Here is a 26,078-nt window from a genome sequence, read left to right on the forward strand (position 1 = left end):
CAGCAGCCTTGCCTGTCCTGGGCAGCAGCAGAGCCCAGCCTGCAGCTCGGTGCCCCTTCTGCCTTGGCTCCCTGCCCTCTCCTGGCTGCCTCTCCACTTACACCGTTTTTCAGGGGCAATCGCTGTCCTTCAACTGATGCTGTTTGGACACATCCAGTTGGAGATGTGCCTGCTCACTGCAAGGGGGTTGGACAAGATGGCCTTTGAGGGTCACTTCCAATCCAATGCAGTCTGCGACTCTGTGATGTATGTCAGTATTGATGGCAACACCAATAAATAATCTTACTTTTTCTCTCCTTCATGCTGGAAGTACCAGTTGAGCCTGGCACCAAACACTATTAGCACTGTTAAGTTCATAATGAAGCCAAAAGTATTGAAAAACCCCAAAGTCCTGTATCAAGTAGTGGTTGAAAGAAACCTAATAGTCAGAAATGCAGCTAGTATTACCCATTAAAATACATAAATAATTTGAGAAACATCTTAAACTCACAGCTATCAAAACTGCTACCCCAAACAGGGGTGTAGTTGGTAATAACAACCAGGAGAATCAGAACACAAGTTCCACTTTTGGCTTTTACTGCTGGTTGCAGGCAACCTTCACAAGTTGTATGTTAAATATTAAAATTAGAGATAAGATTAAAGAGTACTTCTACATTAAAAAGGAAAGCAAACAAGCATGCACATTAAAATACAGAGCTAATGTAGCAAATGACATCTGGGAAGCATTCTCCTATGGAGAATACATTCTCATGTGTTCATACAGATGTGCATGCAGAGCTTGTGCTCCTCTTGCAATCTACCAGAACCATTCATCAATATTTAAGTTATTCTAAACCATTTTCATGCTGCTGATTAATTCATTGTGGCATGGACTTAACACAGCCTTTTTGGTTTAGGTTCTTCCAAACCACAGGATAACGCTAGTACGCCATGACATGGGTGGAATACTACCCACTTATCCAACAAGGTGCACAAAAATAACAAGAGTTTAGAGGTTTAACAGAGCTTAGAGGTTTTTGAGCAGTCTGCAAAAGGAGGAGACTAGTGACAGAGGTACAGATCCACAGTGGAGAATGCCCAGCTGGCAGCTCCTCCCAGCTGATCTGTTGTAGCAGGTTGCAGATCCTTCAGGACAGGAAAGAGATGTAGTCACTGTCATCAATTTCTGTAAAGAAATCAATAAGAAAAGAAGAGAGGTCACTAGGAATGGCTCCCCTGAAAGCCCACAGTAAGCAGGATGGCCTGTGACTGTTTTCCTGGGCAGGTAACTCAATATGGTTTCTCAGTATCCTCTCTGATGCTGTTAGATTGATGATCTTAGAGGTCCTTTCTAACTGAATAGAATAGAATAGAATAGAATAGAATAGAATAGAATAGAATAGAATAGAATAGACCAGACCAGACCAGACCAGACCAGGTTGGAAGAGACCTTCAAGATCATCGCGTCCAACCTATCATCCAACACCACCTAATCAACTAAACCATTCAACCAAGCACCCTGTCAGGTCTCCTTCTGAACACCTCCAGTGATGGTGACTCCACCACCTCCCTGGGCAGCCCATTCCAATGGGCAATCACTCTCTCTGTGTAAAACTTCCCCCTGACCTCCAGCCTGAACCTCCCCTGGCGCAGCCTGAGACTGTGTCCTCTTGTTCTGGGGAACTGAAACAATTCTATGATTCCTTGCCAATTCTACCCTCGTATCTGGGTCTTGGGATCCTCAGTCAGCAAAAGGCCAACCAGAGACTGAACTTGCTGCTCCCAGATGTGTGATCCTGAGCACAAGGCTATATGCTTCCTGTTTTCAAAATACTCTTTTAAGAAGTTAGTCATGTGTTGGGATTTTGGTTGAGTTTTGGTTGGCTGGTTATTTGTTTTGGGTGGGGGGTTTATAGGTTTTGGTTGTTTTGATCTTTCTTTTTGTTTTGTCTTTTTTTTTTCCCTCTAGCATAGAATCATAGAATGGTTTGGGTTGGAAGGGACCTTGAAGATCATTTAGTTCCAACTTCCATGGACAGAGACACACCTTCCACTAGATCAGCTTGCTCAGGGCCCCATCCATTCTGGCCTTTAGCACCTCCAGGGAGGGGGCATCCACGACCTCCCTGGGCAAACTGTTCCAGTGTCTTACAACCTTCACTGTAAAGAATTTCTTCCTAAAGAACAACAGCAACTGAGTTGCATTTTGGTATAAAAATAGCTTTCAATCTGGACAAAGAAAACAGAGGACAGCCAGCCTCAGCTCCTTGTGAACTGGAGTGTTCTGCATGCAAGCTTGGAAGAAGAGCCATGGTAGGTAGAGCTGCTCTTCAGGCTTCTCTACCCTAAAAGCATCAACACCCATGAAGGAAAAAAATATTCTTTGCCTTCAGAATGTCTCACAATTTCAATTTGTTAATTTGTAGTGGATGAGAGTATGCAACCTGTAAGCTGGGGATGACTGTTTTCCAATAACCGTAAGAGAGAAGGAGGGATGTTGAGCTTTGGTCTGTTCAGTCAGGTCTCAGGGGGCACACAGCAGATTGCATTGGGTTGGAAGGGATCCTCAAAGGTCATCTTGTCCAACTCCCCTGCAGTCAGAAGGGACATCCTCCAACTAGATCAGGCTACCCAGGGCCACATCAAGTCTGATCTTGAATGTCTCCACAGACAGGGCCTCAGCCACACCCCTGGGCAACCCCTTCCAGTATTTCACCACCTTCTTTGTAAAGAACTCCATCCTGATGTCCAACCTAAATCTCCCCTGCTCCAGTCTAAAACCATTCACCACAAATCTGTCAATGGAGTTGTTTTAAAACACCCAAACAAGAGGTAAATTTCTCACCATCATAAATGGTGTCCTTTCCTGACTTGAGCCTCCAGCTTCTTTGGGAGTCCTTTGGTTTGTTTACTGGGTAGCGGAGGTTTATTACCAGTCCTTGATCTGGCTTTTCAAAAGTGTATATGAGGTCCTTTAATGTTTTGAAGATGATGTGGGGAACACCTTCAGAAGTCTGCAAGGAAAGGAAAATAAAGGTTTTTTTTTGGCAAGTGCCCTTCACATAGCAGCCCCTCAAAGAAAGGAATCCTGGAACCACAGACTTCCTTTGGTTGGAAGAGCTCTCTAGGATAATGGAGTCCAACCTTCAGCATAATACAACCATAGCCATTAAGCCATGTCCCCAGGTGCCATGTCCCTGGGTTTCTTGAACACCTCCAGGGACAATGACTCCTCAATGTTCTCCTTGTAGTGAAGGGCTCACAACTAAACCCAAGACTGGAGGTGCAGCCTTTTCAGTGTCCACAACAGGGGCACCATCACTTTGCTGCTCTTGCTGGCCACACTGTTTTTGATCCAGGCTGGGATGCTGTTGGCCTTCTTGGCCACCTGGGCATACTGCTGGCTCCTGTTCAACTGCTGTCAGCCAGCACCCCCCCAGGTCCTTTTCTGATGGGCACCTTTCCAGCCACACTGGCCCGAGCCTGAAGCACTTGTTATCCAGTATAGCCTGCAGTACACATCTGGTCTCCTGACATTACTTCTTCTGTGATGTCAGATGCAGTTTTCTCAAAGCTATTAGACTTCCAGATCAGCACTTCTGGCAGTGCTTTGTTTTTCCTGTCAGTGGGGTGTTTGGGGGAATTCCATACCCCTCAAAATGTTGTGTCATCATTATGGCTTGGGAGTGTTGACAGACATTAGAGTTCCAGGTATCTGAAAGCTGGCACATACAGACAGCAAAACAAAGCTGGGTGGATAATAGATTTAAAGGACAAATTAATTTATTTAGCTCAAGACATCTGATGATATCCTAGACCAAGTCCAAGGGGCATGTTGGGATTAGTTAATCTTGCTGTTTCACCTCTTTTCTTCTTCAAGTGAATCGAGTTTGCCATTGTGCCTTGCTCTTCTGCTGATTTTAACTTCATGATTGGTTGCTTACCAAGGAGCTGTTTTGTCACCAGATGAGGTGACAGGATATTGTACTACCCTTCAAAGACTAGGGACTCCTCCTGGGTGGTGTGGCCACGGCAGTGAGTGGCACCTCCCACACCTTCTTTCTGGTTTGAAAACCAAACATCGGTTTCAAACGCTGGCTCAGCTGTCTGCTGCAGCAACCCACTAGAGCAGTGCCAAAGAGGGAGAGCATCACAGGCTCCCTCTTGACCTTAGAGCACAAGTTTAGGGGCAACATGCTGACTTCCTCTTCAGAATGCTGTATTTAAGCCTTTATGTGCAGAAGCCAAACGCTTTATAAATTATCAGCATTGCCAAGCACAGGATACACAGAATATACATAGAATAGACCAGGTTGGAAGAGACCTTCAAGATCATCAGGTCCAACCCATCAACCAATCCAACCCACCCAAACAGCTAACCCATGGCACCAAGCACCCCATCAAGTCTCCTTCTGAACACCTCCAGTGATGGTGACTCCACCACCTCCCTGGGCAGCCCATCCCAATGGGCAATCTCTCTTTCTGCGAAGAATTTCTTCCTAACCTCCAGCCTAAACCTCCCCTGGTGCAGCCTGAGACTGTGTCCTCTTGTTCTGGTGCTGGCTGCCTGGGAGAAGATGTGCAGAGGCAGCAGACTGTCTGAGGATCGCTCTGGAAGTCTCAGTCTCCAGCACTAGCTTCCATTTTTAGGCAGGAAATGATGATGTGTCCAGCTTTGTGACTGGCAGTGGAGACTCCCGAGGCCCAAAAGGGCTTGGAGGTGGCACCTGAAGCCATGGTTTAGTTAGTCATGAAGCGCTGGGTGACAGGTTGGACTGGATGATCTCTGAGGTCTTTTCCAACCTTAGTGATTCTGTGATTCAAATCAAGGCAGTGGTCTTCAGTGCAATCTTTACAGGAGAAGTAGGAGCTACTCACCTGTATCCTAAAATGTCCTTGGTGTTCCTTGAAGATACGATAAGTGTAGACAATCTCTTCAAATCTGTGGGGAACATTCTCACATAAGTTATGCTTTTTATCAACTCTCAGCCCCCTGCAGCTTGCTTTCACAACTGGAGCTGATCTTGACAGCCAGCTTTTGGGGTTTTTTTTGCTGGGTTTGGGATTTTTGGGGCTTTTTTTGCTTGTGTCTTACAGTAAACTGCAATACAACAAAAGACTCCAAACAAAGAAACCAATCTAAAGGAATGCCTGATGCTCCATAGCATTAATTACATATATTATATATATATATATAATTTGCCTTTCCATTTGATTCATATATCAGAGCTTTCAAAGTATTTGAGATCCTCCAAGTCATCTAATTGTCTGTTAGTCAAAATTAATCAGGCCTGTTGTCTTCTTAAGCCTCAGAAACCCAACTCTTGTCAGTTCAGATCTAACCCCCTGTACATCACTCTGCAGACACATGTGGTATTGGACCAAGTTTATGGCACTTTTTGTTTTCACCCTGCAGAGTTAAGGCCACACAGAGTAACTGTAGCTGAGAATCCTGTGTCCACTCTGCAGTCACTGCATTTGGGTTAGCAGAGATCTTGATAAAGACTGTCCAGCTTTCTCACCTCCAAGCTGAACTTCCTTTCCACCTTCTCATCTGTATTTCCCATGCTGAGTTTTGTACTACTACAGCTGCAATGGAATAGAGCTGGTGTGTGAAAGCAGTGGAAATGCTCTGAGTTTTCACATCCAGAAGGGGCTGGATGTCACTGAGAATTTGCATTGCTTGTTCTGAGGTAGGAGAACACAAAATAGACCCTGGAATTCTACTGCTTCCAGAGGGCTCCCAAGTCCTTGCTCACCACTAGCAGAATTGCTTCAGGGTACTAAAAACTACTTTGTGGTTTTCAGCTGGGAATACACTGCACTATTTCCATTTGCTGTCTGAAGGCAGCCCTTGCTTTGACTTCTGCATGCCATCAGTCATCCCCACAGTTCAGCTCTTACATTTGTTAATGCACAAGTTCAAGTCACACTAACACTAAAGCATTTAGCAGTTTTTGACCACAAAACCCCACAGAGGCTAGCTGGAAGTCATGTGCTTTTGCATATGCTTGCCCCAAACAGCCAAAAGCTGTCTGCAAGCCATCTCAAGACACATCTGCTTTGCTCTCAAAACCAAAGAATGAGAAAGCAACTGTTAGTGTGGCACCAAGCCTGACTTCTGTGTCAGCTTGCATCTGCCCACAACACACCCTGTAGACATGCCTTCTATTACATCAGTAGTTCAAACTCATCACACACCCCTGAGTAGCCCTTCACTTTCTCATCTTCATGAAAGGAGGTTGGAGTGAGGTGGGAGCTGGTCTTTTCTCACTAGTATCAGTTGATAGAATGAGAAGAAATGGTCTGAAATCCTGCCAGGGGAGGTTTAGCTTGGATATTAGGAAAAATCTCTTTGCTGCAAGAGTGGTCAGGCATTGGAACAGGCTGCCCAGAAGGGTGGTAGAGTCACCATCCCTGGAGGTGTTCAAGAAATGCATAGACATGGCACTTAGAGACATGGTTTAATGGCTATGGGGGTGTTAGGTTCCTCAATGCCTCATGCAACCTGGCCTTGAACACCTCCAGGGGCAGGGCATCCACAACCTTGCCACGCAGCCTGTTCTGCTGTCTCACCACCCTTACTATAAAGGCTTTCTTCCTAACATACAGTCTAAATGTACCCTCTGGCACCTCTCCTTATCATCTGCAGAGAGAGAGCAGCAGATGACACCTTCTGTGTGCTCTGTTGTACACAATGTCTTCGTTGGAAGCCACGCTTTCACCGCTCACTACAAAGGGAGCCTAAGGCAACCAGCATTACGTGAGTTATACACTCCCTGGGAGACTGTTGGTATTAGGGAAGAGCTACAAGTGTTAGAGAAGATGAATGCTTGTCTTTTGATCTGCAAACCCATGAAAACTTGAGTATTAGAGCACTTACAGAACACAGAGGCACAAGGCTCCTTCCACGCTCTCACTCTCTCGTATTAAATAGCTCCCGTCCTTTCCACTCCTGCTCAGCCGTTCTTCACAGGTCCCTCTCGTTATCTTGCCATGATAAAATGGGAACTCCATGGATAAAGCAAGGTCTCTCACCTTCCCAAGCAATTCCCCAGGAAGTCAGAGGACTGGCTTCAAAATAAAACGTGCTCTACCAGCAGCTGCCTTCAGACAGGCGAAATGGAAGGTTTATCTCTGCTGTGACCATGGTCCTGTCCATGGTGAAGGTGGTGCTGAGACCTTGTGGTTGCACTGCAGACAGGAAATGACAAATGGTTTGTCTGCTGGTCACAGCCTGCATGAGAAGGGATGAGTCTTTAGCCATGTTGTTCCAGCAGACATTTGAGTAGTGTAACACCCTCCTAAGCTGCACAGTAGCCAAGCTGACACCTCGGTTAAACCAACTTTTATGTTTAAAGTGGCTCACAGCCCTGCCCTCCCCTGCCCAGGGAGGTGGTGGAGTCACCATCATTGGAGGTGTTCAGGAGGAGACCTGATGGGGTGCTTGGTGCCATGGGTTAGTTGTTTAGGTGGGTTGGATTGGTTGATGGGTTGGACACGATGATCTTGAAGGTCTCTTCCAACCTGGTCTATTCTCTTCTATTTTCTATTCTATTCTAAACAGGTTCTTGTTTAGAGCTTTGGAAAGTGCTGCTTTGTTTGATTCCTTTCTTTGATACACTTCTTGCCTGCAAGAGTTGTCAGACCTTGGAACAGGCTGCCCAGGGAGGTGGTGAAGTCTATGATTCTGTGATTTAGAAAATTAGATTATTGTTTAGCTCTTCAGCCCAAATCAGCTCTTCTAGATCCCCAGGCTAGTCAGCAGCCCTCTGTTCTTTTCGACACCAATAAGTAGAGGCCAATATTTACATTTTTAGAACATGGATTGTATTTACAACTGGGATGTGGCCTGCTGAGCCAGGCAGGAACACTTCTTCTGTTTCTTTATTAAGAAGGGAGAAAGAAAGGGCTTGATCTATGGCAGCACAGCTATAGCTGTCTAAGACATGCTGGTGGAGTTCTCAATTCTGCTTCATTTTGACTCCCTCTGGCAGATCGAGCCTCCTGCTGCTGCTGTTGCTGCTATCAAATTCATATTCAAGCCCAAATGCTCTATCTCACAGCATGCAGGCTGTGTGAAATGATTCCTTGACTTGTTGCCTCAGAAAAGAGCTCCACTGCACTGCTTAAATTAATTGTGGAGAAGGAAGCAGGAATGAAAATTAGCAGCATGAATCTTTTAATGTTTTGCCTTGGAAATCTGGGAGTTCATCAACAAAGTTCACTTCATTCCTGTAAGGAGAGAAGGATAAGACTATGTGATCACCTGTTCCTATGTGTACACCCACCTCAGTGAGGGGGCTACCATGGTTTCTTGAGAGACATCACAGTGATGGTGCAGGAGGAGCAGAGCTGCCTCTTGGGAGTTCCACAGCAAGTACACAAACAAAAAGCTGTGCTGTGCCCTTTGTTGAGGACATCCTTTAGCTCCAGCATCCTAGATGCCTCCAACTCAGACACTCATCCTGTGTTTCACAAGGTGTTGAAGCTTTGCAGAGTGAGCAGTTGGCAGACCTTGGATGCTCTTCCTGCAGAAGGGTAGTCCTGGGTTGGCTGTGATAGTCATGAAGCTCCTCACACTCTGCTGCCTTTAGTTCCAGAAAAGGGAAAAACCTTGCGCAAGATAAGAGCAACACAATGAGATGAGGATATGACAGTGTGGTGGGCTGACATTACCCCCCAAAATAAAATTGCCAGACTAGCTCAGAGGAAGCAAGTGAAGCTGTGTTTGCAAGCAAACCTACAATCTAAAATAAGGAATGCAATGAATATGTACAAAATACACAAGATTTCCATACCTTTACAATCTATAAACAGCACAAGAACCCCCCCTGGACAAAACCAGAGGGTTACCAACAGCTTCTTCCTCTTCATCCCTGTACATGGGACAAGAGGAAAAAGGAGAAAAGCAGGGAGTAGCTTATTAGTACTTAGCCACAACACATAATGCAGCTCAGGTCAGCAACAGCTAAGCAAAAGCCAGCTAGTATTACTTAGGATAGGATAGGATAGGATAGGATAGGATAGGATAGGATAGGATAGGATAGGATAGGATAGGATAGGATAGGATAGGATAGGATAGGATAGGATAGGATAGGATAGGATAGGATAGGATAGGATAGGATAGGATAGGATAGGACAGACCAGACCAGGCTGGAAGAGACCTTCAAGATCATCATGTCCAACCTGTCATCCAACACCACCCAATCAACTAACCCATGCAACCAAGCACCCTGTCAAGTCTCCTCCTAAACACCTCCAGTGATGGTGACTCCACCACCTCCCTGGGCAGCCCAGTCCAATGGGCAATCTCTCTGTGTAAAACTTCCTCCTGACCTCCAGTCTGAACCTCCCCTGGTGCAGCCTGAGACTGTGTCCTCTTGTTCTGGTGCTGGCTGCCTGGGAGAAGAGACCAACCTCTGCCTGTCTACAACCCCCCTTCAGGTAGTTGTAGACAGCAATAAGGTCACCCCTGAGTCTCCTCTTCTCCAGGCTAAGCAACCCCAGCTCCCTCAGCCTCTCTTCGTAGGGCCTGTGTTCCAAACCCCTCATCAACTTTGTTGCCCTTCTCTGGACACATTCCAGCAAGTCAACTTCCTTCCTAAACTGAGTACCTGAGTAAACCTGAGTATCTAATACCTGCTAGAGTGGAGAAACCAAAAAGAGAGTTGTTTTACACAACTAACTTTATGTTAGTGACCAGACCAATGGGATTATTTAGACCTCATCATTGTGGTGGTAGGGCCAAACGGGCTGAATACAAACCCAGAACAAGTCCTTGATGTGCTGGCCACACTCCTCTTAGTGCATCTCAGGATACCATCCGCCCTCTTGGCCGCAAGGGCACATTGCTGTCCCGTGGATAATTTGCTGTCCACCAACTGTTCTCCAGCGCTGATGTATTAAAACCAAAACGTCTCCGTTCCTCCGCATCGCTTCGGAAAGCCATCCCGAATCTGCCTGTGGCCTCTAGGTGTCGCTGTAACTCCACGTCAGGACTACGCCGCAAGGAGCAGCCCATTAAAAGGTGTTGGTGGTCTGCAGGTGTCACTGTGGCTCCAGAGACGGACTGATCTGTAGTGAGCAGCCCGTTAACAAGGTGTTTGCATAGCCAGTTGGGTAAGAATCCACAGGTGCCAAGCGGCTAGCTGCTCTATCACCTGTGTAACAGCACCTGTGTTTGTGGTGCTGATTTACTTCTGGGCTTGCAACACAAGCTTGAGCTTCCCAAGATGTCCTCATTTCGCTCACAGTTCCTGCTGCAGACACAGCCATGTGGCTCCTTTTTTACCTGGAGGGTCTTTCCTAAGTGAAGTGAATTAGCCAATTAGGGATCCACTTGCAGATTCATAGTATGGTTTGGTTGGAAGAGACCTTAAAGATCATTTAGTTCCGGCCCCCCTGCCATGGGCAGAGACGCTTCCCACTAGATCAGGTTGTCCAAGGCTCCATCCATCCTGGCCTTGAACACCTCCAGGGAGGGGGCACTGGACTACTCTTTAGTCTCTGTGTTCTCAGGATGTAACTCTACAGCTGGGTTGTTCTATTTGATTAGAAACACTCAACTGAAGGGTTAAATGGCTGTGACAACTGGGGATCTCTGTGATCAATCAGTGTTAGTGAGCACACTGTTTGTAGTGACAGGATGAGAAGGAATGGATTGTTGGTGATCACATTCTTCCCCCCCTTCCCTCCCCCCTCCCCCAATACTAAGAATATAACACATCCTGATTTAACCATGAGAGCCCAGGAGCTGGGTAGGACTCTTGAGCTAGATTTGCAGCCCCTGCACTTCAAACCATTCCCTGGCAGCAAGGCAATTTCTAGGGCATCGATTCAGTTCTGTCATAACAGCTAAAAATTGTAGTTCCAAGCTACTTTCCAAATTTCCTGTCTATGAGCTTTTAGTTTATGCTGAGTGCTTGATGCAATCTCCCCAGCTTGGATTGCAGAAAAAAGGAATTGAAGGCAGAACCTTCTGCAGCATTCCTCCTCACCCATCCACAAAGTCATTTGCAGCTATCCATAATAAGAGGGGAGCATGGAAACCCAAATAAATTGAGAAATAATTGAAAAGCCATTAAAGTGATCTGCAGAACCTTATGAATTAAAGCAGGTTAGAAATGGAAGCATGGCATTTGTAATTAAGCATTGTGTGATAAATGCTCGCATTCATTACTCCATAAAGCTTTCAGAGTCATCATCATGCCCAGCTTTTGGAGGAGTGTGCTGATTAAAAAGGGAAGGAGAGATGAATCTTGTTTTCCTCTCAGGAAATATGCCCATCTTGATTACAAAAGCAAGAGTTCACTTTCAAACCTCAGTTCTACTGAGTTAGCTGAAATGCTTCATCTTTTCTCTGCCAGCTACTCCCTCAATGCCTCTTGCACAACTGTGATGATTGTTGTGGCTATGAACATCAAAAGGGTACACTGATTTCTACTGTGGAGGTATTAATATGCTCTGAGGTCTGTTCCACATGCAGCCAGCTGCTTTCCATGCTCCTAACTTAAACCTCACCTTCTACTCGTTGCAGTCTCCATTATTACAGATAGAGTTGCAAAAAGAGTGATTTCCATCCCTTTGCTGGGTGGTGTGTTCTCCAAGATATATGGTTTGGTCTCCTCTCAGTCCTGTAATCTCTCAGCTCTTGATGGAGAAATCTTTAGCTGCTTTTCACGGAGAAATGTGCACACTTCTCATGGATTAAGGAACAACTGCAGCTAGGAAGCTTTCTGGTCCTTTCCAACCTATTCCATTCCATTCCATTCCATTCCATTCCATTCTATTCTATTCTATTCTATTCTATTCTATTCTATTCTATTCTATTCTATTCTATTCTATTCTATTCTATTCTATTCTATTCTATTCCATAATATAACATAACATAACATAGCATAGCATAACATAACATAACATAACATAACATAACATAACATTTGAGCAGCTGAATCAGAATTTAACATTTTTTTAATTGCTCCAGAGCCTTAGGAGCACAAGTTGAAAGAATGGAGATTTAGAATCATAGAATCAATGGAAAGACCTCAGAGATCATCATGTCCAACCTATCGCCCAACACCTCATGGCTAACTAAACCATGGCACCAAGTGCCACATCCAGTCTGCTTTTGAACACCTCCAGGGATGGTGACTCCACCACCTCCCCGGGCAGCACATTCCAAGGCCAATTACTCTTTCTGGGAAGAACTTTCTCCTCACCTCCAGCCTAAACTTCCCCTGGCACAGCTTGAGACTGTGTCCTCTTGTCCTGGTGCTGGTTGCCTGAGAGAAGATAGGGTATTGGGAAGAAATTCTTCACAGTGAGGGTGGTGAGACACTGGAACAGGTTGCCCAGGGAGGTTGTGGATGTCCCCTCACTGGAGGTGTTCAAGGCACCTTGAGCAAGCTGCTCTGGTGGAAGGTGTCCCTGCCCATGGCAGCAGGTGTGGAACTAGATGATCTTTTATGTCCCTTCCAACCCAAACCACTCTGTTTTCTCTATATTCTGTAAAAGCATGCTGACTCCTGGGAGTGTTTTGTTTCTGTAATGTACTTTAGCACTCCTGTGGCACAAGTCCTGTTTCCTGTGTAGAATTATCCTTTGCACCTCCATGTTACACTAAGTGCTCTGTTAATTAACATTGAAACAATTAATTATGAAATCTCCAAGCCCTTGGGTAGCTTGGGAAAATGTAATGCCCCTCTATGCTCTGAGGAAATCAAGAACTCAATGGGCTTTCTCTCAAAGATGCCCACTTGGAGTTTCTCCAGTGTTCTGTTATTGATCCTTCTATAGCTACCTGAAGGGAGGTTGCAGCGAGGCTGGTGTTGGCATCTTCTCCTAAGTAACTAATGGCAGGACAAGAGGAAATGGCCTCAAGCTGTGCCAGGTTTAGGTTGGATATCAGGAAAACTTTCTTTCCTGCAAGAGTGGTCAGGTATTGGGACAGGCTGCCCAGGGAGGTGGTGGATACAGCATCCCTGGAGGTGTTCAAGAAATGTGTGGCCATGGCACTTTCAGACATGGTTTAAGGGCCATGGTGGTGTTGGGTAGAAGGTTGGACTTGGCCATCTTAGAGGTCTTTTCCAATGTTAATGATTCTGTAATCCAAATTAAGATGTGATTCATAATAGGATCTCTTATCTCAGTGTGACCTGTGCCTGCATACCACCCCTCTGAGGTGTGAGCACTAAGTGAGCATCCACTGATTTGCCTGCCACGGCCCGTGCTGGTGGCAGGGCTCCACATGACAAGGAGCACAACTGCCCTTGTCACTGTGGAAAGGCAGAGTAAGCTAACTTTCCTCAGGGGATGTAATATAGAAAAGGACTTTGGGCATTCATAGAACCATAGAATTATTTTGGCTGAAAACAACTTTTAAGATGACTGAGTCCAATCATTCTTTCACTCTACCAAGGCAGGTGATAAACCATGTCCCTCGGCAGCGCTTCTCTGACTCTTTGCAAGTCCTCCAGGGATGGGGATTCAGCCACCTCCCTGGGGAGCCTGTTCCAGTCTTTGAGAACCCTTTCAGGGAAGAATTTTCTTCTAATGTCCAACCTAATCCTCCCCTGGAGCAACTTGAGGCCATTTCTTCTTGTCCTATTGCTTGTTACTAGAGAGAAGAGACCAACTCCCACCTGGCTCCAACCTCCTTTCAGGGAACTGCAGACAGTGAGGGGAGCCTCAGTCTCATTTTCTCCAGGCTAAACTGAATGCTAATGCCAGGCAAATTTTAGATGTGAGAGGAATCATTTATGTAGTCTCAGCTCAGAAACTCCCTTTTTACCAAACAAACAATTTGTGTGATTTACAAATTGCAGAGGATTCTCACCTACCTCCACAAAAAACCAGTGACTTGTTGTTGGAGGCCATCTGGGCAACTATTTAGCCTCTCCTCACTCAAAGGCTGTGTGTGTAAGCATCCAAAGTGCTGCACAAATTATGGTGCTGCTTCCACAGCCCTAGCAGATGTATTTGATTTGTTCAGTGGAATACATCTAAAATTAAACCCTTAATTTAAGAAAGTAAACAAGCAAAGGTGAGCCTGGCTTCTGTGAACACCTGCAAAACAACAGAGGCTGTTTTTCAACCCTTGCAGAGCAATGCCAGTTAGTGATTCCATCAGGATGTGAATGATTCTATAATGTACCACAGAAACCTAGGGCTGGTGCTGGAACATTGACTGAAAAGCCAGACAAGGAGCAGAGCAAACATTAACCTCCTAAGTAATCTGTGTGCTTTCTATTTCTGCAGCCTATGTGACAATGAAGATGTTTTGCAGCATGGCCTGTGTTAAACGTGCTCCTTCAGCACCACTTGCTTGTACATCTGATTTCCAGCCTCTGCCTGATGCTGAGTTTAAGGTCTGGGGGAACATGAAGCTCCTAAACAGCACCCATCAAAAACCTGACCTTGTCACCTGAGCTGGAACTAAAGACATTAGAGATTCATAGATTTATAGAATGGTTTGGGTTGAAAGGGACCTTAAAGAGCATCTAGTTCCAACCCCCCTGATGTGGGCAGGGACACCCCTCACTAGATCAGGTTACTCAAGGCCTCATCCAATATGGACTTCACAGTCTCACTAAGGTTGGAAGAGACCTCAAAGATCATAGAGTCCAACCTGTCACCACAGACCTCATGACTAGAACACCTCGAGGGAGGGGGCATCCACAACATCCCTGGGCAGCTTGTCTCAGTGTCTCACCATCCTCACTGTGAAGAATTTCTTCCTAATATCCAGTCTAAATTTACCCTCTTCCAGCTTCAATCCATTCTTCCTTGTCCTATTACTACAAGCTCTTGTGAAAACTCCCTTCATGGCTTTCTTCTAGGCCCCCTTCAGGCATTATCTCCAAAGAGGATGGGAAAGAAAAGTTTGAAGGTGGTCTTCTGCATGGTGTAGTCTTGTTGGAAGGGAAGTATCTCCAGTCAAGGGATAGGGCACTTTGCACATGCCAGGCAGCAACTGGTTATCAGTAGGAGGACATTCATCATTGTTCTGCAGTAGTGATTCCCATCCATCCTCCTCTGCTAATCCTTGAGAGGATTTGTCTTGAAAGAGCCTTTGCATGCTGAATCCATCTGGCTCAGCCTCACTATGATGCCAATTCATTAACGCCTGTGATGTGACTGAAGCACTCAGGGTTTCATTCTCCAGGAGCCAGCTGCAGATGTGGCTGATGAATGAAGATCCACCTTCTACAGGAAGCATTATTGTATAATCCATCAGCTTTATGTCAGAGCTACTGATGCTTTTATGGCCTCTCTGCTCATAGTAATGGACCTGCACTCGCAGGGGCTTCATCATTTGAACCACAAGCATCTCTGAGATGGGCAAAGACATTTGTACAAGCCTTCATCAGGAGCCAGGGCTGCCTCTGTGAAGAGGAGGAGAATAAAGTCAGGCTCTGCATACAGATGGTTTCTTTTCTCCAGTATCAGCAGATGACGCTCCTTGTATTCTAAGCAAGGTTACTTCTGGGAAGCAGCACTTTCATGCCTGGGGTTGAAGTCTCTTAAGTGCTTTTCCACATGCTCCTTTTCATCTCCTTCAATTGCCAGACCTCCTTCCCTCTAAAGTGGCTGGACAATAATCATATTAGTGCTCAATGGGTTCAGCTAGGAACTCCAGACTAATCTGTTGTGGTAAATAACCAAAGGAGTCAGAGAGCAGAAAGGATTTCTGTGCTTTCCTGGAGCCTGCCACTCAGTAAATACCAGTGGGATCCTTCTTGTGTGAGTGCTGCTGAAGGCATCTCACCATGGCTCTGTCCACCACTGTCCTGGCAGGAATGTGCTGAGCAGCAAAGTGACACCACCTGTGACAAAGACTGTGAGGGCACAGTGTTCAGAGCCAGTGTGTAAATTTGGCACACAGGAGACTCATCAAAGTCACCTTGCAGGCTTCTGTGACATCACTTAGTCCTTAGGCTACCTAAAGGCAACAAAAAAGGGCAACACAGGGCAGCAAAGCTGGCAAAGCATCTAGAGAACAAGTCTTATGAGGAGAGGCTGAGGGAACTGGGGTTGTTCAGTCTGCTAAAGAGGAGGCTGAGGGGAGACCTTACTGCTCTCTACAACTCCCTGAAAGGAGGTTGCATTGAGGTGAAGGCTGGTCTCTTCTCCCTGGTATCAGGTGATAGAATGAGGTGAAATGGCCTGAAATGGTGCCAGGGGAGGTTTAAGTTGGATATAAGGAGAAGTAGTTAGGCAGTGGAACAGGCTGCCCAGGCAGGTGGTGGAGTCACCATCTGCAAAGGTGCTCAAGAAGTGTGTGGCACTCTGGGATGTTCTTTAATGGCCACGGTGGTGTTAGGTTGATGGTTGGACTCCATGCTCTTAGAAGTCTTTTCCAACCAAAGCAAGTGATTCTATGAATCTCAAACACCCCAAAGTGTCACATACAGATAAAATTTCCAGGTGTAGAATGAGGGAGGACACCTCCTTGGAAATCCTCACAAATGCCAGCCCCATTTCTAATCCCCAGAGCAGAGGTGCCCATGGTCTGGTCAGCAGGAACACCAGCTGTCTTCATCTCCACAGGCAGGTAGGAGCGTCCTTGTCCTCTGGAGATGGAGCATCTGGGCTTGTGTTGCAGTGTAGTCACTGGAACTGAGGCAGCTGATGGAGCATCACACAGACTTTAAATAGCCTCAGAGGCAAGAGAAAACAGAATCAATTTCTGAGATAACAAGAGGAGAAGTCCAAATATACACACACATAAATCAAGGAGTTTGGCATGCTTCGATGAGTACTGTAAGTGACGCAGTGTCCTACAGGACTCCTTGTCCTTCCCTACTTGACTTTGAAGTCCATAGCCTTCCACAACTGGCATTCATCTTTCCATGGCTTCCTGATGAATCTAGCACTAGAAATGTGTTGTGTGAAGTGACCTTGATTTATTGAGAGGGAATTAACTTAGGTCACAAAATGCACCCAGCCCACAACACTACTGGTCTGACCACAAACCACAGAGAATGGTACCCACACCACTGAGCTGGCACTGCTGCTTCTCAGCCAGCTGTCACACCAGAAGGACAGCAATCAAACAAAAACAGCCCCCAAAATCCCCTCCCAGCCCAAGGAAACATCTATTACACTAGGGCAATGAAGCTGGTGAAGGGTCTGGAGAACAGGTTTGGTGAGGAGCAGCTGAAGAAACTGGTGGTGTTCAGCCTGGAGGCACAGAGGCTGAAGGGAGACCTTCTCACTCTCTACAACTCCCTGAAAGGAGGTTATAGCAAGGTCAGTGTTAGTCTCCCTAGTAAGAAGTGACAGGATGAGAGGAAATAGCTTTGAGTTGCACTGGGAAAGGTTTAGGTTGGATATTAGAAGAAACTTTTCCCCTGCAATGATTCTCAATGCTGGAATAGGCTCCCCAGGGAGGTGGGTGAATCCCCATCCTTGGAGGTGGTTAAAATACACAGAGATGTGGTGCTGAGGGACATGGTTTAGCACCAGCCTTGGTAGCATTAGGGAATGTTTGGACTGGATGATTTTGCAGGTCTTTTCCAACCAAAGCAACTCTGTGGTTCTGCAGTTGATCTATTCTGTGCTTCTTTAATAACAAACCTAGTTGGGGAGTTGTTCTTCAGAGGCCTGAGACTGAGTCTTTTAGTCTCTTACAGTGAAGGTAACCCATCATGAACCACATGGAGAGACCTGGGATGTCTTCAAGAATGAGCTCCTCCACAGCTGGTCCTTTTTTTAACCCAGATAAGCTGCTCAGTTTTTTTGGTGGTTGTCAGTCTCTTGCCCTTGTGAACAGAGCCTGCACTGTGCCCTTTAAAGGGTCTTTTAAAGAACCTTTGGGCACTGCAGTGGAAGAGAGACACTGAAGTGCTGAAGCATGTCCAGAGAAGGGCAATGAAGCTGGTGAGGGGTCTGGAGAGCAGGTCTGGTGAGGAGCAGCTGAGGGAACTGGGGTGGTTCAGTCTGGATAAGAGGAGGCTGAGGGGAGACCTCATTGCTCTCTACAGCTCCCTGAAAGAAGGTTCAAGTGAGGTTTGTTTTGGCCCCTTCTCCCAAATAGCTAATGACAGGGCAGGAGGAAATGGTCTCAAGCTGCACCAGGGGAGGTTTAGGCTGGACACTAGGAAAAATTTCTTTATGGAAAGATTGGTGAGGCATTGGAGCAGGCTGCTGAGGGAGGTGATGGAGTCATCATCCCTGGAGGTGTTCAGAACATGAGTGAATGTGGCACTCTGGGATGTGCTCTAATGGTCATGAAGCTGTTGGTTAGAAGGTTAGGCCTGAGGATCTTTGAGGTCTTTTCCAATCCTAATGAATCTGTGATTCCTTTGCCTCTAGCTGTGGAGAGAGAAGCTCTGTGTTTTGCGTGTCCACACTGCACAACTGCTCACCAGTCTTTATCAGTGCGCACTTTTGATGTCCACTGCAAGTCAGTAGTGGTCAGCAGAAAAGCACTCTTAGAGACACAGGAAGAAAACCCCAGCTTTTCTTTGCACTCCAGTTCTGTTCCTGGTACTAGGCTGTAGAACACCTCACTGGAGGCACCTCAGAGCCTGCCACCTCTGTGTGATTAAATGACCCTCTGTGAACTGTCTCACAGAGAAAGCCACAAACCAGGATGGTCAGCCACATTTGTGTTGTTGTTGGTCTCACCAAGAAGCTGCAGTGCCCTGAGTGTGACTGCTCAAGCAGACTACTTTCTCCAAGAGTGGCAGAAAAGAAGTTACACTTGTCTTTCCAATTTAGTGTGGTGCTAGAACTCCTGAACTAAAGTTTAACTTCAAGTAGAGGCTAGGGTGAGGTATGAAACTGGTGATTTGTAGGATGCCTGGCTCACAGTAAAAATGAAAAGTTTGGGGCATTCACTGAGTTGAGTGCTGAGAAGGAAATAAACTCAGTGTACAAAGATTCATAGATTCATAGAATGCTTTGGGTTGGAAGGGACCTGAAAAGTCACCTAGTTCCAACTGCCTACCGTGGGCAGGGACACCTCCCACTAGACCAGGTGGCTCAAGACCTCATCCAACCTGGCCTTCAGCATCTCCAGGGAAGGGGTGCCCCCAGCCTCTCTGGGCATCCTGTTCCTGTGTCTCACCACCCTCACTGTCAAGAATTTCTTCCTAATATCTAGTCTCTCCCATCTCAAATTCATTGCCCCTCATCCTATCACTACAAGTCCTTGTAAAAAGTCCCTGCCCTGCGTTCTTGCAGGCCCCTTTCAGGTACTGAAAGGCTGCTCTAAGGTCTCTCCAGAGCATTCTCCTCTCTGGGCTCACCAGCCCCAACTCTACCAGCCTGTGCCCAAAGGAAAGGTGCTCCAGCCCTCTGACCATCTTCATGGCCTTTTCTGGAACCCCTCCAGCAGTTCATCTGCTGTCATTCAACTTACTGAATTCAACAGTTGGTGCCATTCAAGTCCCACACCAGTCCAATGTCTCTAGTCCTGGTGGGGCACAGACCCCTGAACCTACATCCACATGTACAACAGTGGTGATGTCGAAGGAACGTTCAAGAAATGTGTGGGCATGACACTTGAGGACATGGATTAATGGCCATGGTGGTCTTAGGTTGGTGGTTGGACTCAGTGGTATGGGAGAGCTTTTCCAACTGGAAGAGTTGTATGATTCTGAGGGTATCTGGTTTGTATTTCAGTTAAATCAGCATCTGAACACAAGGTTCTAAATAGAAACCAAATCCCACAGCTGATGGAAAGACTATCCAATTTTGTTGGGGTTATTATAAAAGGAGAGAAGTCACTCATGCAAATCACAGAATTATTTCAGCTGGAACAGACCATTGAGTCCAACCATCAAGCCAACACCACAATGGCCATTAAACCATGTCCCAAAGGAACGTGTCCGCGTGTTTCTTACACACCTTGGTGGATGGTGACTCCACCACCACCTCCCTGGGCAACCTGAGCCAATGCCTGATGACTCTGTCAGGAAAGAATTCTTTTGCCCATAGTCAGCCTAAACAGAACCACAGAATTACAGCATGTTAGGAGTTGGGAGGGACCTCTAGAGATCATCGAGTTCTGACCCCCCTGCCAAAGCAGGGTCAGCTAGGGCTGGCTGCACAGGAATGCATCCAGGCAGGTTGTGAAAGTCTTCACAGAAGGAGACTCCACAACCTTCCCTGCCCATAGAAAACTTGTTAAATATCTATATCCTACTGAGCTGTGACCTCTGAGAAATGCCAAGATGTGCATGTTAATGTAGAGCAAATCACTTTATAGCCTTACAGCATTTTGTGGGACAAGACATTTCCCATGCACCTGTGCTTGCTCTTTCTGCAAATGCCACCAAGTCACCGACAGTTTATTCTACAAGGGAGCTAGCACCCCCTTTACTGTGCCCAAATGTGCTGCAGCACAGGAAGCAGGAAGAAAACAATGTTCAACAGCCCTGAATGTGGCCAGGCAAGCACTTTCATCTGCTTACCAGAGAGTTCTTTAAATAAAGGTGCAACAACAGCTTTGTGAAGCTGCAAGATTCAGTAGTTGAGAGGTTCAGTTCGAGCTCACTAATCCAGGGCATCGCTGAGCACTTACCAAGAGTTACCTTCAGAGTTGTTACTTCAAATCTTTAGCTTAAGCTAAATGCACACCAATTAGATCTGAGCAGTCCTTCATAGAATGTTAGCATCATAGAACTGGGTTGGAAAAGACCTCTAAGATCGTTGAGACCAACCTTCAACCTAACACCACCGTGGCCGTTAAACCATCTCCCCAAGTGCCATGGCCACACATTTCTTGCACACCTCCAGGGCTGGTGACTCCACCACCTCCCTGGGCAGCCTGTTCCAATCCCTGACCACTCTTGCAGCAAACAATTTTTCCCTAGTATCCAATTAGCACAATTTCAGGCTATTTCCTCCTATCTTATTACCTATTTCCTCAGGACCCAGCATCTTTCTGAATGGAAAACAAAATCCCTGCAATAGCCACACTCTGCTTCTGCAGGTTCTGGGTGAAGTGGGGTCAGTGGTGTTCTCTCTCTGCTGGCCATGCAGAGAGCTGCTCAGCTATCTCCCAGCACCTAACACAAAAACCCCTCCACCCAAAGCTTCACAAGACTGCAGGGTTAGCTTTCAGTGGAAACTTTGACAGTGCAGAATTACCAAGATAAGAACTTTTCTTTCTGCACTCCTTGATAGTAGGGGTTTGTAACATTCAGAAAGAAACAATCCCCTGTGGTTTCCCCACAGGAAACCCATTTGCTGCTTGTGATAGGAGCCATAGTTTCAGGGGCAATTGAAGAGACAAAGTTGTGCTTGACACTGGTTTAAGTAAAACGCTGACATTCAGCCCCAAGTGATGACAAATGACTACAAATGACACTGATCTTTATTTGTGTTCATTTTCTTGCTAAATACAATATTTGTTGTAAGAGTCAGAGGAGCTGTCTGCAGTATTAAACTTTGGATTGAAAGGCCTCACTCTTGCTGGCAGCTTTTTCATGCCAGCCTCTTTTCTGTGCCATTCTTCCTCACTGATGTTCACCACACAAGGAGCGCCAGGTCTGCACCTGCATCATCTAAGCAGAGCCACGTGCAAAGATAAGAACAGCTCTGCTTCTCTGATGTGCTGGGTGAGACTGGAACCAGAGCAGACTCCAGTCTCAGCTGCCCTCAAAGCATTTCATAGAATCATATGACTGTTGAGGTTGGGAGAGACCATCAAGTCTGACTGCTCGCCTAGAGCTCTCAATCTCACCACTACTGCTAAGCCACTGCCACTGACCAACCACTTCAGTCACTTATCATAGTATCACAGTATCATAGTATCAGTCAGGGTTGGAAGGGACCACAAGGATCATGTAGTTCCAACCCCCCTGCCATGGGCAGGGACACCCCACACTAGATCAGCCTGGCCAGAGCCTCATCCAGCCTGCTCTTAAACACCTCCAGGGACGGTGCCCCAACCACCTCCCTGGACAACCCATTCCAGGGCTTCACCACTCTCATGGGGAAGAACTTCCTCCTCACCTCCAGCCTGAATCTCTCCACCTCCAGCTTCATTCCATTCCCCCTAGTCCTATCACTACCTGAGATCCTGAGCAGTCCCTCCCCAGCCTTCCTGTAGCCCCCTTCAGATCCTGGAAGGCCACAATGAGGTCACCTGGGAGCCTTCTCTTCTGCAGACTGAACAGCCCCAACTCCCTCAGTCTCTCCTCGTTGGAAGGCTTTATCTAATCAAATCACCTATTTCTGCTGTAGTTCCTTTCCCCAGCAAACCCTGGAAGGTCCACTACTGAAAGATCTTTGCCCTTCCAGCAGAAATGTCCTTCACCTCTTGCAGGAACAGCTACAGGCTTTGCAAGACTTTGGCTGCAAACAGTTTCTCTTTCATTCTGGGCAAGGAAGTTTCCATTGCCTCACCAAGCACTGAAAATGACATCATTTTTTTTCAAAGGAAGTTTGGAATTTGAGAGAGAGGTGCTAGAGAAATTAGCTGTTTGAGGCTGATTCTGCTTACACTTGTGCAATTTATTTCAGCTTCAGGAAGGCAGAATAAAGAGAAAAGACCTGTACAGCTTGCTGGCAACATGCATGCATGCAAAGCTCTAAGAAGTGATTGCTTAAGTAAATGAGAGGTGTAGATGCATTGGTGCCAGGTGGCAGCAGCCTGTTGAATTGGTGTTTCCTCCAAACTACACTTGGACAATGTAATAGTTTGCTGTAATATTCAGAGAATCATAGAAGGGGTTGGGTTGAAGAGCACGCTAAAGATTATCTAGTTCTAAACCCCCTGCTATGGCAGGGACACCTCCCACGACAACAGGTTGCTCAAGGCCTCATCCAGCTTGGCCTTCAACACTCAGGCAGGGGGTACCTACAGCCTCCCTGGGCAACTTTTTCCAGTGTCTCACCAGCCTCACTGTCAATGATTTATTCCTAATATCCAGTGTAAATCTCCCCTCTTCCAACTTCAGTCCATTCCCTGTCTTCCCATCTCAACAAATCCTCATAGAAAGTCACTTCTGGGCTTTCCTGTAGCCTCCTTTCGGTTCTGTAATTAATTCAAGAGGTATCTAGGGACTTGGTGCATTCAACATAATGTCAGAATCAAGAAGACTTAGTGTATGGGCCCTATGAATATTAAGAAAGAAGGTTTGAATCACACAAATGGGACTGACAAGCCTGTGCATACACTGCTGGGGCAAGACAGGTGGATAATAGAATCATAGCATCAATAAGGTTGGAAAAGACCTCAGAGATCATCAAGTCCAACCTCTCACCCACCACCTCATGACTAACTAAACCATGGCACCAAGTGCCACATCCAATCCCCTCTTGAACACCTCCAGGGATGGTGACTCCACCACCTCCCTGGGCAGCACATTCCAATGGCCAGCAACTCTTTCTGTGAAGAACTTTCTCCTCACCTAGAGCCCAAATAAGTGCAGATGAACAAATATCTTATTCCTCTCTTGGAGGCAATACATTGAAGGAGACCATCAGTTTGCTCCTGGGGTTGTAAAAGCCTAAACCACATTTCCTGTTTGTGAGAAAGCAAGTGAAAAGGAGACTGGAGGCCCTTTGAGTTCCACGGCAGCTCTAAACATAGACTCACGCTGCCGGGTCCAAAACCTAAGAGCACCCAAGGTCTGCCAACATCACTTGATTTGTTGCTTGATAAAGGGCCAGGGAGGACTCCCAGTAGCAAGAGCAGCAGGTAAGCCTTCTCTTTGCAGTGTTCTAACCTTGGAAACAAAGCAGCAGCAACTTTTTCTTTACAGTGAGGGTGGCGAGACACCGGAACGGGGAGCCCAGGGGCGTCGTGGTTGTCCCCTCCCTGGTGGTGTTCACAGCCAGGTTGGATGAGGCCTTGAGCAGCCTGGTACAGTGGAATGTGCCCCTGCCCATGGCAGGGGGGCTGGAACTAGATGATCTTTAAGGTCCTTTCCACCCCAAACCATGATACGATTCTATGAATCTATGAAAATCACTTTACGGCAGGTTACCAGGCTTCCAAGAAGGTTGCTCAAGGTTCTGAAGATAAATTTCAGTGATAATAATAATGATTATGTGTCACCATGAACAACTTAAACCTCCATCAATTAATGTTTGTTAATGAAGAGGAGAGGCTGAGGGAGCTGGGGTTGCTTAGCCTGAAGAAGAGGAGGCTCAGGGGAGACCTTATCGCTGTCTACAACTACCTGAAGGGAGGTTGTAGACAGGTGGGGGTTGGTCTCTTCTCCCAGGCAACCAGCACCAGGACAAGAGGACACAGTCTCAAGCTGCACCAGGGGAAGTTTAGGCTGGAGGTGAGGAGAAAGTTCTTCCCAGAGAGAGTTGTTAGCCATTGGAATGTGCTGCCCAGGGAGGTGGTGGAGTCACCGTCCCTGGAGGTGTTCAAGAGGGGATTGGACATGGCACCTGAAGCCATGGTTTAATTAGTCATGAGGTGTTGGGTGACAGGTTGGACTTGATGATCTGTGAGGTCTTTTCCAACCTTACTGATCCTATGATGAGAAGTACTGGTGTTAATTTTATGCTTAAAACATTAGCTGTGCGGAGGGTTTTTATTTCACAACGTGCCATTTCCTTTCTGAGGTATGAAGCTGATGCCTTACCAAGTGATTAGTGGAGCACTAATTACAGTTTAAAGAATGCTTTCTGCAGAATTAATCTTGTCTTAAAAACTCACACAGGTGGAAGCATCTTTACTGCTAATTGAACATTCATCAGTTTCTTAATGGGTTTCTCTTTCTCAGAGTCATTAGTAGAGAATATTATTTATCTCACCCTTTAATTGGGGGGGGGGGGGGGGAAGCTAGTTTTATTTCATCTTTGATGAATTTGTAGGCAGAAGCAACAGGAAACAAAACATTTTGTGCTTCTGGTAGTGAGTAAAGTAATTAATTAATCTGCTTCTGTGAGTGATGAGCTGATACTGTAGATGGCATCCATCCTCCCTCCCTCATGTTTTCAGTAGGCAGAGCTGGCAGAAGCTTCAAATCTTGCCATTACCCTAGAACACACTAGAACAAGAAGGAGAAGTGGAATGTGGCACTTCTGCTACCTATTCTTATCCTATTAGGGGCATAAAGATCCATTCTTAGCCCTGAAGTGTTGAGCCTGGCCCCTTTCCCCAAAAGGCTTGGACCTGATGGTCTTAGAGGTCTTTCCCAACCAAACCAAGTTGATGAATCTTTGGTTCTATGGCCAAAGAGATACAAAAACAATGGACTGCAGAAATGAATCCAGAGAGGATTGGAATGTTTTGGAGGGTTTTCTTCAGGGTTGTTTTGTTTGTTTGTTTGGGGTTTTTTTTGTGTGTGTGTGGTTTTCTTGTTTGTTGTAGTTGTTGTTTTGTTTTGTTTGCTTTTTTCCCCCCAGTCATAGTATCATAGTATATCAGTCAGGGTTGGAAGGGACCACAAGGATCATCTAGTTCCAAGCCCCCTTCAGTTAGAGTATAGTGAACCCTGCAAAGAGAAGGTGAAAGAGCAAGGAAAACTCATATTTTCTTACCATGTCTTGTCACTGTTGGTGGAGAAAGAGGTAATTAGATCCTCAAAGCTTTAAAAAGGGAAAAAAAAAACCCAACCCAACCCACAATTAATTGTGGCTTTGGAAAGCCTTTTGGATTTCATTTGTGTGTGTGTAAATATGGCATCTTTTGTTTGTAGCAGTGCAAACCGTGCTGAGAGGAGGAGAGTAACCTCATCTCTGAAGTCAGAAAAGTAACAACGTCCTCTAGATGGGAACTAAAAGGTCTTTAAGGTCCCTTCCAAACCTTTTGATGATTCTGCTTGGGTTGAGCTCCAAGTCTGACCCTGTTTCCAAACAGGAGTGAATAGGAACGTGTCATTAATCATAGCATTAGAGAATGGTTTGGGTTGGAGGGAACCGTTAAAGGTCATGTAGGCCAACAGCCCTGCAGTTAGCAGGAGCATCGACTCCTGAGCAGGTGGCTCAGAGCTGTGCAACTGGAATATTTTCAGGCATGGGGTATCTACCACCTCTCTGGGCAACCTGAACCAGTATTTCACCACCATCACTGTAAAAAACACCCAAACACTTCTTCCCTGTTTCTAGTCTAAATCTGCCCTCTGATAGTTTAAAACCATGATGCCTTGTCCTGTCACAACAGGTCCTGCTAAAATGGT

At 46.2% G+C, this 26,078-nt stretch overlaps 2 protein-coding genes across 3 annotated transcripts in view; one reads left to right on the forward strand and one right to left on the reverse strand.

The window, feature by feature from the left end:
* Positions 1–1,111: 1,111 nt before the first annotated feature.
* SH2D1B (SH2 domain containing 1B) lies at positions 1,112–6,996 on the reverse strand. Its single transcript, XM_068163067.1, has 4 exons — positions 6,863–6,996; positions 4,858–4,921; positions 2,825–2,993; positions 1,112–1,165 (listed from the first exon to the last, which is right to left on the reverse strand). Exons 1-4 carry the CDS (start codon positions 6,994–6,996, stop codon positions 1,128–1,130), a joined length of 405 nt encoding a protein of 134 aa, XP_068019168.1. The 3' UTR covers positions 1,112–1,127.
* The window catches only part of TRAT1 (T cell receptor associated transmembrane adaptor 1), a 32,605-nt gene continuing 8,740 nt past the window's right edge, over positions 2,214–26,078 (forward strand). The window contains exon 1 of one of the 2 annotated variants that reach the window (XM_068163065.1): positions 2,214–2,292. In XM_068163065.1, coding sequence (XP_068019166.1) covers positions 2,268–2,292 — 25 coding nt within the window. In that variant the 5' untranslated portion in view covers positions 2,214–2,267. Of the gene's footprint in view, positions 2,293–23,519; positions 23,639–26,078 lie in introns of those variants that run through there. The other variant, XM_068163066.1, reaches the window with a different exon arrangement.

The sequence above is a fragment of the Melanerpes formicivorus genome, unplaced genomic scaffold (genome assembly GCF_026170545.1).
Source record: "Melanerpes formicivorus ecotype bairdi unplaced genomic scaffold, bMelFor1.0.p_v2 SCAF_70, whole genome shotgun sequence".
NCBI classification, from domain to species: domain Eukaryota; kingdom Metazoa; phylum Chordata; class Aves; order Piciformes; family Picidae; genus Melanerpes; species Melanerpes formicivorus.